At 44.8% G+C, this 12,670-nt stretch overlaps 1 protein-coding gene across 1 annotated transcript in view; it reads left to right on the top strand.

Annotated features, from left to right (window-relative positions):
• MID2 (midline 2) overlaps positions 1 to 12,670 on the top strand; it is a 195,002-nt gene that overhangs the window by 172,982 nt on the left and 9,350 nt on the right. Inside the window, exons 7-8 of the mRNA XM_080990250.1 lie at positions 1,441 to 1,584; positions 9,227 to 9,388. Coding sequence (XP_080846376.1) covers positions 1,441 to 1,584; positions 9,227 to 9,388 — 306 coding nt within the window. The remainder of the gene's footprint in view (positions 1 to 1,440; positions 1,585 to 9,226; positions 9,389 to 12,670) is intronic.

Raw genomic sequence — 12,670 nt, 5'->3', positions numbered from 1 at the left:
ATCGGCAAGTCCAAGAGGCTCAGTGGTTTAGACCACAGCGCCACCCGCGTCCCTAAGGACTTTATATACCAAGAGTAACACACTGAACTTGGCTCAGTAGCAAATAGGCAACTAGTGCAGGTCTCTGAGCACAGATGTTAAAGGGTCTTGCTCTTCAGCAACTGTGCTGCAGCATTCTTTACTAACTGCAGCTCCCGGGTCATGTGCAAGGGAAGCCCCACATGAAATGCATTGCAGTAATCCATATGGGAAGCCCCAAATTCTTCAACCCCTTTATTAAGAAATTCAGACAATGCTGAGGCAAGGACACAATCTTTTGGGAACAGAAGTTTTACATTATACCTGGCCTACCTTATGCAGTATTTGCTCCTCTGGCTGATAGTAACTTTCCAAGTTTTCAGGTGAGGGTCTTTCATATCACCTGCTATCTGATTTTGGGGTTTTTTTTACACTGGAGATGCCAAAGCTTGAATATGGGACCTTCCGCATGCTAAATATGCAGCCATGATCACTGAGCTACAAGCCGGTCTGCTCAATGGTACTCTGGCACAGCTCTTGTTCGTTTCACTTTCACAGGAGAACTTCCCAAGGCATTGTGCTCTGTTTTTAACTAGTAGGACATACAGGATGCCATTAGGATTTTTTTCCTCTGGTGTCTGAATGCCCTATGTTATCCCCACATATCACAGGTAACAATGGCATAAGATAAGGTCTTTGGGGAAATGATATGTTTGGAAATCTGCCAGTTAAACAACTTTAAGCAAATTAGATGTCTAGCTTTAGAAGCTGAAGAGCCTGTCAATTAACTGATTAAAGGAGCATGTAATTACATAGAGCAGCATTGCTTAAATGAGTCTTTTTTATCATTGTGAATGAAAGTGACATCCTGTGAGAACTTAAAATTCCCAGCTACCTGCAGCCTTCTGAAGAATTGTTGAGAGGGCAGCCCCATTCTTCCCCCACCATCATGATGGTTTACTCCTCTGTTTTCCTCCCCACCTCTATATACTTCCTGTGGACACCCCTTATATTTTATTTTAGTCCTTCATGTATTTTGTTAAATGTTTGTCCATCATTTTATTTTTTTTTAAAAGGAAAAGTTATGTTAAAAGAGTTGCAGAGCGGGGGGGGGGGGTTGCTATGGAATGGTTGCAAGCCAATCAGTGCTATACCAAACTACCTTCTGTTGCAGTCTGACAGAACAAGTCTTCCGTGAACTCAATTTGCAGAGTAAACTGCTCACCTGAATTTTGACTCATTGATTACAATTTCCACAGTGCTGGGCTGTTCAAATAACATACTTAATCTAAGTGGATCACTTCTAACCTTTTTTCGCCATTTCTAGTGCTTTTTATATTTTCTGGTGGCTAACATGACTTCTTTAAGGCATCTCTGAAGCTGCTAACTTTCTGCCTCTTATGTCAACTGTTGCCCCCACAGCACCCAACCCACCATCGGTTCGTGAAGAGCTTTGCACTGCCTCTCATGACACCATCACTGTCCACTGGATCTCAGATGATGAGTTCAGCGTCAGCTCGTATGAGCTCCAGTACACCATCTTCACTGGCCAGGCAAACTTCATCAGTAAGTAGCTGTTGGCTAGCATCTATTTCCTGGACATGAAGTTCAACTCATTGTAGATGGGCCTGCAGTATTTTCCTGTATTTTATACTTTCACCTTTTCATACCTTTTGCAAATTCTCTGGATCCAGAGCAACCAAGGCTATAGTTCAGAAAACTGAGATAGGTCAGGACTGCTGTTGCTGAAGCAAACAGCTGTTTAAATGACAGAGGTCCAGTAAGAGATTCAGTAAGTGACTGGGGATTCCTAAGGAGAGAAAGGGTATATGGAATATGTGTGACTCTTTTCTTTAAGGGCCCCTCCAGACTGATTTTTCTGTAGGTATATTCTGCAACGTACCATTGATTAATAGTAAATTAGTGGTGGATTTATACTGGAATGTCCACATTTTTTTCTTAAGTGACTACTCAGTGTTGCCACATTATTATAATCTAGAAGGAGGCTCTTGAACTGTAATACAACAGAAATAACCCCGCCCCCCTCAAAACCCCACAGTATTTGTGGAATGAAGTGTGTCTGGATTTCAGCAGGAGGCTATGTGGCATGCACCAGTTGGAAATAATACTGTATGTGCAGCCCAAAAAGGTTTGCAGGCACGAACAGTATCAAACGTGGCTTCATGTATAACTGACCCAATGCAACCATGAAAACAAATAATCATGAATGCACAATAAAAAGGACGTCCCAAGGGATCTTAAGTAGGAAAGTCTTTCTCTCCCCCACCCCTAAGTAGTTCAAGTCCTGCTGCTCAGCCACACTTAGCTTTGCTCTGTACTTCCTGGGCAAAGGTCCAGGCTTTCCAGGGCTGTGTTTGAGTAGTTAGAGCAAAAAAGCTGTGTTTTGCCACTGAATCGGAGCAACAGCAACCTGCTCAAAACCTGATTTCCATTTGCTCTCATTCACTTGTAAAACACAGGTTTTCCCAGAGAAAGTTCTGGGATAAAAACAACAACAAACCATACCTCACTTAGATATGGACCTGGGAAACCCAGACCTGCGCCTAGAAATGCAGCAAAAAGTAAGTGTGGGTGAACCTTTGGTGGTGGCGATGATGATGATGATGATGATGATGATGATGATGGGGAAACACACTGAAAGGTTTGGAGTATATAAACTCGGAGGAAGCCCTGGGTCAGGCTATAAGGGTGAGTGTTAGCAAGACTACCAAGTAAACCTTTAGCCTCAATGTCCCGATGACAGGATCTGCTTGAAGGTTATCTGCTCAACATGGTTGCCTATGGGAATCTTTACTTACCATGGTTAAAATTGGCTTTGAGCCATGTCTCTCCTGCTTTATACAAGATATCAATTCTGAGCAAAGCCCGCAGAGCAACTGCATGACTAGAATAAATATCTGAAGCAAACCTAAAGTAAAAACACGAGGTATTCTTTATTGAGCTGTCTATATATTTTTTTTCTAACTGCGTTCTGTGCTGTGTAAACCAGAGGAAATTCACCCAACAAAATCAGCATGTTGAAAGTGGATTGAGGAGGGTGCATGCAAAGTTTGACACATGGAAAAGGGTTTGTTGGAGGCTTGCTGTTTGACCTGGGCCTTCTGTACCATCACTGAGCTTCTGAAAAGTGGTGCTGTGGTAAACACAGTTCAGTTGGCGCTTGGAGAAGCTGGCATCATTCAGTGGCTTCTGCACTCAACTCAAGACTCTCAGCACAGCAATTTGATTGTGAATCGGCCCCTTAGCAAGGCCAGAATATTGCATGACTGTGATTACAGAGTGGAAAGAAGATGGTGTTGTTCGTGAGAATTTAAACTTAATATTGTAAAGGCAAATCTCTGAGTAGCTTGCTTTATTTCTGGTCTGTAATAGTTTGTCTCCAAGATAGCCCATCAAGAAAGTAATGGAGTTAAACTGCTGGGCAGAGAAGTGTAGCGGCCACAGGTTAACAGGATGTGATGGAGAGAGGGCAGGAACGCTGATTTCCCAAGACAGTTGTTGTTTATCGGTAATGAAACATGTCCACAGAACAGCCAGCTTCAAACTCTATCATTGCATATCCCTTTTATCCCTCCCCTTCCTTGCCTATCTCTCATCAGTTAGTTAAGCAAACAAGCAAACTTTTCATTTGCTAGTTAAAAGTCACTTTAGATAACGTGAAAAGACGCCATATGTATTTTTCTTTCTTTGTTATACAAGAAAATCTTTAATAAAAACTATTTTTTTTAAAAAAGTCAGTTCAGATGTTCAGGAGGAAATTAATATAGTGTCGTCCTCAAAAGAATATATTGCTTTAGAATATAGGTAGAGTAAACCACATGGTTGAAGCCTCACCCCGATCTGCTATGTTCCTGTATTCAGGGAGAGGTTCAACATGGAGAAGTGTTTGAACATGTGAATTCCTATCTGCATTCTGAAATGGCACATTCTTGAAATGTCTGTACCGTTTTTTCCTGAACGCTTGTGTGTAATCCATGGCTGGCTGGCTGAAACATCGACTAGGTATCCATTGTGCATACACCAAAGAATCCTGTGATTCCCAGCACCCTTTGCAAACTACAGTTTTGGGGATTCCCTTTGGGGGTGGGATGTGCTTTAATTGTATGGTGTGCGTGTGGCCATTGTGGTGCAGACATAACATTGTGGAGCAGTACACCAATTTAGTGCGAGGAAATAATGGTTACAGTATTTGGGAACAGATCGTACTTGGGACTTGTGGGAATGAACAGACCCTCTTCTATACTTTCCTTGTCCTTTCTCTCTTTCCACCAGTGGGAAGACTGCATACCTTCTGTTCCATTGAGGATTCGCCACTTCCAAGGCAACCTTAGCAGAGAGGGTGTGTTAGTGAGGGGAAGTGTGAGTTTGGCAGAAGCTTCAATAAGGGTTCCAGGGAGCACAAATCCAGGCAGCCAGAAAAAAAAAGATGAAGAAGAGGAGAGTCTGAAGTTCTGCTCTTCACTCTGCTTCTTGAAGGGTTGACGACCCAATTTAATTGTTGCGTGTACACAGTGGTGGGTGGTCCAGTGAATCACTCCATGTAATGAAACCTAGTCTCTGGAGACCAGCCATTCAGGGAGTTGTACTAGTAAGCATGCATTATAGCCCATTTAGAGGTGCGTTTACAGTCAGCTAATAATAAAAGGATCCATTTACTTTTTCACCCTGAATCACATCACAATTCTTATAGAAAACGTCTCTCTTGTCTAATTACTCCTGCGGAAACCTTGTTTGGCAGGGAAGGGATTAACAAGAGGTTGCAAGTGACAGCTGCCAGTGCCTCATTGCTTAACATACTGTGTAACATACTGTGAAGAAGTGTGCTTGCACACGAAAGCTCATACCAAGAACTAACTTAGTTGGTCTTAAAGGTGCTACTGGAAGGATTTTTTTTATTTTGACTATGGCAGACCAACACGGCTACCTATCTGTAACTGTGTAGCCTGTGAGCAAGGAATTAGCACCTTATGGTTCCATGTCTTGATCTCTGTATCCTCTATTTGGGGAGGCAGAAAGGCAGGTATGCAAAAAGTATGGCCAGTGGTTCCATTTACAGGACTGTTTCATCGGCTGACTTTGCTCTACTTCTGTAGCCCCAAATTTTGACCACAGTCACCTTCTACCTTGTCAGGCCAGGAAGCCCATTTTCCATCCTGTTCTGAAGCTCAGGTCATATCCACACCATTGAAAGCACTCTCATACCTTTAACCATCATGGAGAATACTGGGAATTGTAGGGGTATTTTTTAAGGGTTCTGGCCACTGTAGCTTTTCTCAGCCTGGCACAGAGAATGATCTGTAACTGACCCTTGGACATGGTGTCGGGGTTTATAGGAGTTGTAGTCCAAAACATCTGGAGGACACCAGGTTGAGGAAGACTGACCTAGTGTAGGGATGGGGAACTTGTGCCTCTCTGGAAGAAACAGAGCACTCTGTCTTTCTCTGCCACTCACTTACCTGTGTGAAATTTCCCATTGGGTCTCTTGAGCCCACAGCCTTGTAGAACAGGAATGGAGAACCTGTGAACCTCCAGATGTTGTTGGATTACAACTCCCTTAGTGCGCCTATCCTATGGCCAGGGATGGTGGGAAATGTAGTCAACAGCATCTGGAAGCCCCCAGGTTTCAAATTCCTAGCCTAGAGCAAAATAAAAAATGGTGGTACTGTTGTGGAACCCAGCTTCACCCTCTGAGAAATCTCATGTCATATTGCAGCAGAACCCCAAGAGGACCTCAGCAGGGCTTGGTGAAAATTTTCAGAAAATATACGCACAAGCCAAGCCAAGTTCTTTGTTTCCGCTTAAAGCTGTGACTTGCCCTGCCAGTACTGTAGGAAAGGCAATGAATCTGTCCCCACCCCACCCCCTTTGTGAGCCACTAAGCTTACTCCAGGCACACTGGTGTGTACAATTATCAGTTTGTTAATTAGCTAGTCTAATTGACTAAAAAAAGCAGATCCCTTAACAGAATTCGACATCTGCCCCTTTATTTTGTTTTACTACTCGATCTTTGCAAGAGAGCCAGCAGCAAAGCTAGTTCAAACCCAATATATAACAAGGGACTTCAGTGTCCTACCAGTTGGGTTAATCAATTTTTTAAAAACCTTTGGAATGGCTGAAAAGGTGTTCCCATTTAATCAAGTAGCAGAGACTTTAGAAAAATGTTTTAAGCAAGTGCTTATAAAAACTGGAAGTAGCTAGTGCCATCTTTAGAGGCAAGCTTTCAGCTGTTGCAAGACAAGAGCAACTGCCTCCTGTAAGGCAATGCATGGCGTACATGCACACCACCTGAAAACAAAGAAAATACTTCAGAAATATTGTTTCTATTAGCATGCAAATTTGTGCAATTTAATTGATAACTAATTTAATCGATATAACTGTTAACATTCCGATAATTGGGTTGCAGCTCCATTAACTTTTAATACCCATAGCATACATATAGATCACATTTCAAGCACATCCCTCCTCAAACAAACAAACAAAACAAAACCATCCTATGAACTGTAGTTTAAAGCCTTCCAGAGCTACAGTTCCCAACATCCTTAACAAACTACAGTTCCTAGGTGTGGGTGCACATTAGCAAACATCAAGCCCCTCTACAAATACTTTCGTCTTTTATACAGAGCAATGTTGCGCTAGACAAAAGGAGCACTTTTCCATGTAGGCCTTTCTGCCACACAAGCACTGCCTCCCAGATAGGACATAGCAGTTCTGGATCATGACTACAGTGGAGTGTTTGCCAGTCTGCTTTGGAGCCCAGCATTGTGTTATCTGAATACACAGCTTTGGACTACCTGCTTTTGGGTTAAGGCTTGTCTCCTTGCCAAGGCTGAACTCTTCCAGCTTGTACACCCTCTCATTATTAACCCAGGTTATATTTGCAGCAACCTTTCAAACACCCTGCATGAGTGTTTATGCCACCCTAATTTAAGGAATGGGACGTGGGTGGCGCTCTGTAAACCACAGAGCCTAGGGCTTGCCGATCGGAATGTTGGCGGTTCGAATCCCCGTGCCAGGGTGAGTTCCCATTGTTCGGTCCCTGCTCCTGCCCACCTAGCAGTATGAAAGCACGTCAAAGTGCAAGTAGATAAATAGGTACCACTTCAGTGGGAAGGTAAACAGCGTTTCCGTGTGCTGCTCTGGTTCGCCAGAAGCGGCTTAGTCATGCTGGCCACATGACCCAGAAGCTGTACGCCGGCTCCCTTGGCCTATAGAGTGAGATGAGCGCTGCAACCCAAGAGTCGCCCATGACTGGACCTAATGGTCAGGGGTACTTTTACCTTTACCTTTAACTTAAGGAATAAAGTACTTCACTTATGTACAGTTCCCGCAGCCATGCCTACAGGCTCTTGGAATTAGATAAAAACAATTTTGCACCCAGGCTGAAAAGCGAACACGTGTCTATCCCATATCCCTTTGCTTTGAGAAAGTATGAGCAGCATCACTTCTACATAGGACGCTGCACTCATCCATTTGTGCCCAGGAGGACAGAGGGAGATACAGTACAAACCTATGCATCATGTCTACTAAGCCCCGTTGAGTGCAGTGGGACTTAATCCTAGATAAATGGAAATAGAATTGAAGAATCACACACTTTTCAAGATACCTACATCATTAGTATTTCAACCTTTGACAAGGAAATCAGTATTAAGCTACTACTGGATCTTTTGCTGCCTAACACTAAGATACTACTGATGCAGATGTTGTTTTTTTCAAACAAACAAACAAACAAACAAACAAACAGGCTTTTAAAAATCGTATTGAAATTTCCATTTTGCAGTTAAAAATCTTGTACGTTTTGTGCATGTCCTTTTTTTTTTTTGTCTAAGAACTCACCCAGATCTTGGATTCCTTTAGGTGCATACATTGCTTGATGGCTGTATCACCCTCTGGGTCTCACTGGGTTACATGATCCAGAGTTATAATGGGAAGGAAGAAATTAGTATTGCTGGGTCTGCTGACCCAGGCAGTTAATAATACAGCTGTTATCTCCTATTGCTGCACTTCTTCCAGGGCCCTTCAGGTTGTAGGCAGAGCCAGATAATCCACTTCCTGCATTTAGCCTGCACATCTTATCTTCTTCTTGGCTTTGTTATCTCCCTGCCGACTTTCATAGATGCTTCACTGTCCTGCTAGATCAGGCCAGCATCCTGTTTCCAAAAGTAGCCAGCCAGATGTTTCTGGGAGCCTCCCAAGCAGTGCATGGAAACAGCAGCCCTCCCTGGAATGTTTTTTGATCCATCTCCAGAACTCTTGCATGTTTTCTTCTCAAGCAAGAGTTACGACAACAGGCTGCCAATGATGTGACCTCCAGCCCGTTTGGCCACCAAGGGGCCCTCTTGGCTGGGCCAGCTTGGCCTTAATGAGCTTAGTTCCCATGGCATAATGAAACGAGCCACTCTCTGCTGCTTCTTTTCTTTCGCTCTCCCTCCTGCAGGCTCCTCTGAACCTGCCAGGCAAGAGATTAAATCAACTGAAAAGATGCGCACTCCCAGCCTGCCTTGCACTTGCCTCCTCCATTGCTTTCTGTCTCTGTTACCAGATGTTAGACCACTCTCTGGATTAGACAGATTTATTGGGGGGGGGGGAGTTCCAGCAACAGGCAGTGGCCATGATAGCTAACTGTAGGGATGCTGGTGATAATGTAATTTGGTCCGTGTTTTTAAGTGAACCAGCCTTAATCTACACTTCCCATACTGACAATGCAGGCGCTCTTCACATTTTGCAATGCAGGTATCAGGTTTTTTAAACAACAACAGCAAAAACAAAAAGTGTTCCAAAATGCATACCTTGCAGACTAAATGTATCATTTTGGGAGAAATGTGTACAAAATGCACGTTTTGGGGCAAAATGTGTGCCATTTAAATGCTCGTTTTTGTGCAGGCTTAAAAGCAGGATGGGGATGGGTGCGAAACAGGATAGAAATAACTTAACGGTTGAACACCTGCAAAACTGACATCGTCCGGAAATTGGTTGATCTGTCCCTCTCTAGCTAATTGGAACTTCTGTATCCTGAGAGAGGATGCTTTGGAATTCCATTTGCTGGGGGATGAGCGCTGAGGGGCACCTGGTGCTTGCTTGCTTCCTTCCTTCCAAAAGCCATCTTGTCGCCCCTTGTGGGAGGCAGGATGCTAGTCTCAATGGGCCTTTTGCAGACCTTTTCTGATATCCTCTGTGCTCCCTCCTGCAGGCCTCTACAATTCTATGGACAGCTGGATGATCGTCCCCAACATCAAGCAGAATCACTACACAGTGCATGGGCTGCAGAGTGGCACGAGATATATCTTCCTCGTCAAGGCGATAAACCAGGCTGGCAGCCGGAACAGTGAACCCGCCAGGCTCAAGACAAACAGTACGTGTCTCCAGGCATGCCTTTCTTCCAAGCAGCAAATGAGGAGGGGAAGTCATGGTGTGAATGGGTTGCATTCAAAGCTCCTTTACAGATGTATGGTTTGCTCGGGGCAGTAGTCTTAGCTCAGGAACCCCCCTGCAGTGTGTGTCACCTTTGGGGAACCCTGTCCATCTCGGCAATTTCTACAAAGTGGCCAGTTATTCAGAACTCATTCCTAGAGATGCCCCGGTCCCTGGATATTTGGCCGCTACTGAGGCTCCATGAACAATGGATCTCTGTGTAGGGATGCTGGGCTCACTTAGTGTCTTGATTTAGGCTGCATTAGGCTGCATCCTTCTGTTGGCAGGATTGTTGTGGCCCCCAACTGCTGGCTTGCTAGTTCTTTTATGGTAGACGAAAGCAAGGTGGGGACAAGGGTGAAGATACCCCTGCTGGCTGCAAAAGGGGGTGGGGAGGCAGTGTTGGGATGAAATGGCCAGGGGAACAGAGACACATGGTGACATCCAAGGGCCTGAAATACACTGGGCATGAGTACACGGATGGTGAAAATAGTGCTGTTTCTCCACAAATTTCCACTTGGAACATTCTAGGTTCCAGACTCTGAACCATTCAGTGGCAGTGCTGGCTTAGGCTAATAGGAGTTGTAGTCGAAAACATCCAGAGGTTTCCAAGTTGGGGAAGGCTGAGTTCAAGGGTCTCTGCACATAGCTAGATGGATGCAACAATTGTGCCATTATTATGACATTGACTTCCTCAAATTAAGGAAGTTCATGGGAGGGACATTTCCCATGGGGTGTAGGAAGCAGCCTTGCACTGAATTAGACCATTGACCCATCTATTTCAGTATTGACATTCCCAGTCCTACCTGGAGATGTCAGGAATTGAACCTGGAACCTTCTACATGCAAAGCTCTACCACAGAGCTCTGGCCCTTCCTCTTCTCCTTCCTTTCCAGGAATTCCCCCACTCCCCATCTCACTTTACTCAATAGGGACCCCAGTTCCTCCACAGAGGCATTTGGGGTGTCACAGCTGGCTGCATTGGGGAAGAGGAGACAGGAAGCTTTTCTTCTATGAATTTCTATAAGAGGATCCAAGTCACTAGACTTTTGACAGTAGTGTGAAGGTAGGCAATGCATGTAGGGAGAACAGAGGCAGAGATGGAAGGTGTCAGGTTGTACAAGAAATTCTGGTGCGCCATGCTCTGTCTTATAATTTGGCGCAGCCTTGCACAGCCAGCAGAAGCTGAATTTTCTGTGGGGGGACCCCCCCCCCCCAATTTCCCAGAAGCTCTGCCTCTCTCTGTTTTGCTTGATGTTTCAATCCTGTCCTACCTGCTGTACTTGACTGGGTGTTTTAAAATGATTTATTGCTTCCTACCACTCCCATCACTCCCTGAGAAGGCACATTGCGTGGATATAAATACCAAATAAAACTTGCCCCGCATGTTGGAGACAAATGGCTCAGCTTTGATGAAAAACCAAACCATAGACCCCACCTCTCTTTTTATGATTTTAATCACTTGGATTTTTGCGTGGGCTCCAAAGAGGATTGAATTGTTAGCTTGACGGATAAGCCGAGTGCTAACAGACCACCTCGGAGGGGAGTAAACATGCGTCAATAAATTGCTGAGAATTAAGGATATGGCTAAGGTGGGGTGGCTAGGCCAGCCGCCTTTTCTGCCAGTCAGCTGAGAGATTAGGATGCAGCTAAGTGCTCTGCACAGAGAAACTCCATTTGCTAGATTAACTGAGCACCCAATCAAAGGCTTGGTTCAGATTCTTTGCTGTGGATCTGTCAGCTTTTGACTTCCTACGCTTGTCAAATAAGGAGCAAGAGATTTCAAGAACGTGCTGCTGAAATTCCAAGCCTAGCGATTATATTGCCGATTTGAAATAAAGAGTCTTGTTGCAGAAACAGCACTGCTCCTTACCCCCCACCCCACCCCACTGTCACGCTAGGAAGATTGCTTGGCCATTGAAACTGTACTGGCATCTTCCAGCCCCCAAGGGGATGAGTAGAAGGGCATTCGAATGGAGAGATGCACAATCACTATTGTGGCTCTCCAATGATACCCGGCCTCTTAATTAAAGTTGTTCCAAGGGGTCCTGCAGGACACATCTGCAAGAAAGAGTTCCACAAACCAGAAGGGTACTTTGCCAGATGCCAGGATCTTGTGAAAGGTAGCTTGGCCATTTTCCTTTGGGATGATGTTCCTAGGTGGGCTGCAGATGCTGGCATTTGATTTTCTGTCAGGGTAACTGGATAGAAAGCAAAGAGTAGTTGTTCCACTGAGACCATTCTGAACTCAAGGAGCAAGATTTGCTCAACTGAGCCATTCATACCCAGCCCAAAGCTTGCCTGCGCCTTAATTTCAAGCACTCCCAGTGCTTGCCTTTCCCAGAAGGCAGGATTTGAATTATGCATGGGCAATTGGCAGGGCACTTTGAACTGTTCTCTGCATGCCACCTTGTGACTATTGCTGAACCACCACATCTTTCTTGCCATTGGTAATTGGGAGAGTGGGATACCTAGTTATCATCATATTTAGAAGATATGTTTCCCCCTCCTTGAAATAAACCACTGCCATCCAATCCTGCCACAAACCTCCTGTTTTTGTACTTGTGGCTTGCATTCATTTATGTGTTTAGTATTTTTCATCTTTTCCTAAAATATTGTCTTCCCTGCACTCCAGGGAAGAGTGCTCACAGGCACTCTTGCAATATCAAAAGTCTGTAAAAGCCATTGATAACAGGAAGAAAAACAACACATAAAATAAACATTCAACAGCTTTAATGCTCAAAAGCCCCCCACCCTCAGTAGATGAGTCTGACAGCTCCCCACCCCCACAGAAAACCAACAGAGATCTGCTCAGGTGGGCTTTGTCTGCACATCTGCTTCTGTTGAGCAATAGAAGTATTCTGTTACTGCCCCTCCAGAAAATGCACATGTACACTCTCCTGTCATATAATTGTTCAAGAATTTGCAGAACTCGGCTACGACTGAAGTCAGTAGCTCCTCAAAGCTCAAGAACACCCTCGAGGGGGAGCTGGCATGCTGCGGTGCCAGCTGGGCTCAGAGACCTGCCCGTTATCATCAGCGGCATATTAACCAGGATAGGTTCTGAGGAAGTCTTGAGATGTGCAGCTGCAGATGGCCAAAGCCGGCAGATGGGCGGCAGCCCCGCCCTCCCCCTCGGAACAGCCTGTCTGGTGGTGCTTTCCTCAGGTTGCACAGTCTTTCCCAATGTGATTGCAGTGGAGATGGTGGCTGCAATGAATCTT

This window comes from Podarcis pityusensis (assembly GCF_964106645.2).
Source record: "Podarcis pityusensis genome assembly, chromosome: Z".
NCBI classification, from domain to species: Eukaryota; Metazoa; Chordata; class Lepidosauria; order Squamata; family Lacertidae; genus Podarcis; species Podarcis pityusensis.
Note: the sequence above shows the minus strand (reverse complement) of the source record. Positions and strands in the feature narration are given on the sequence as shown.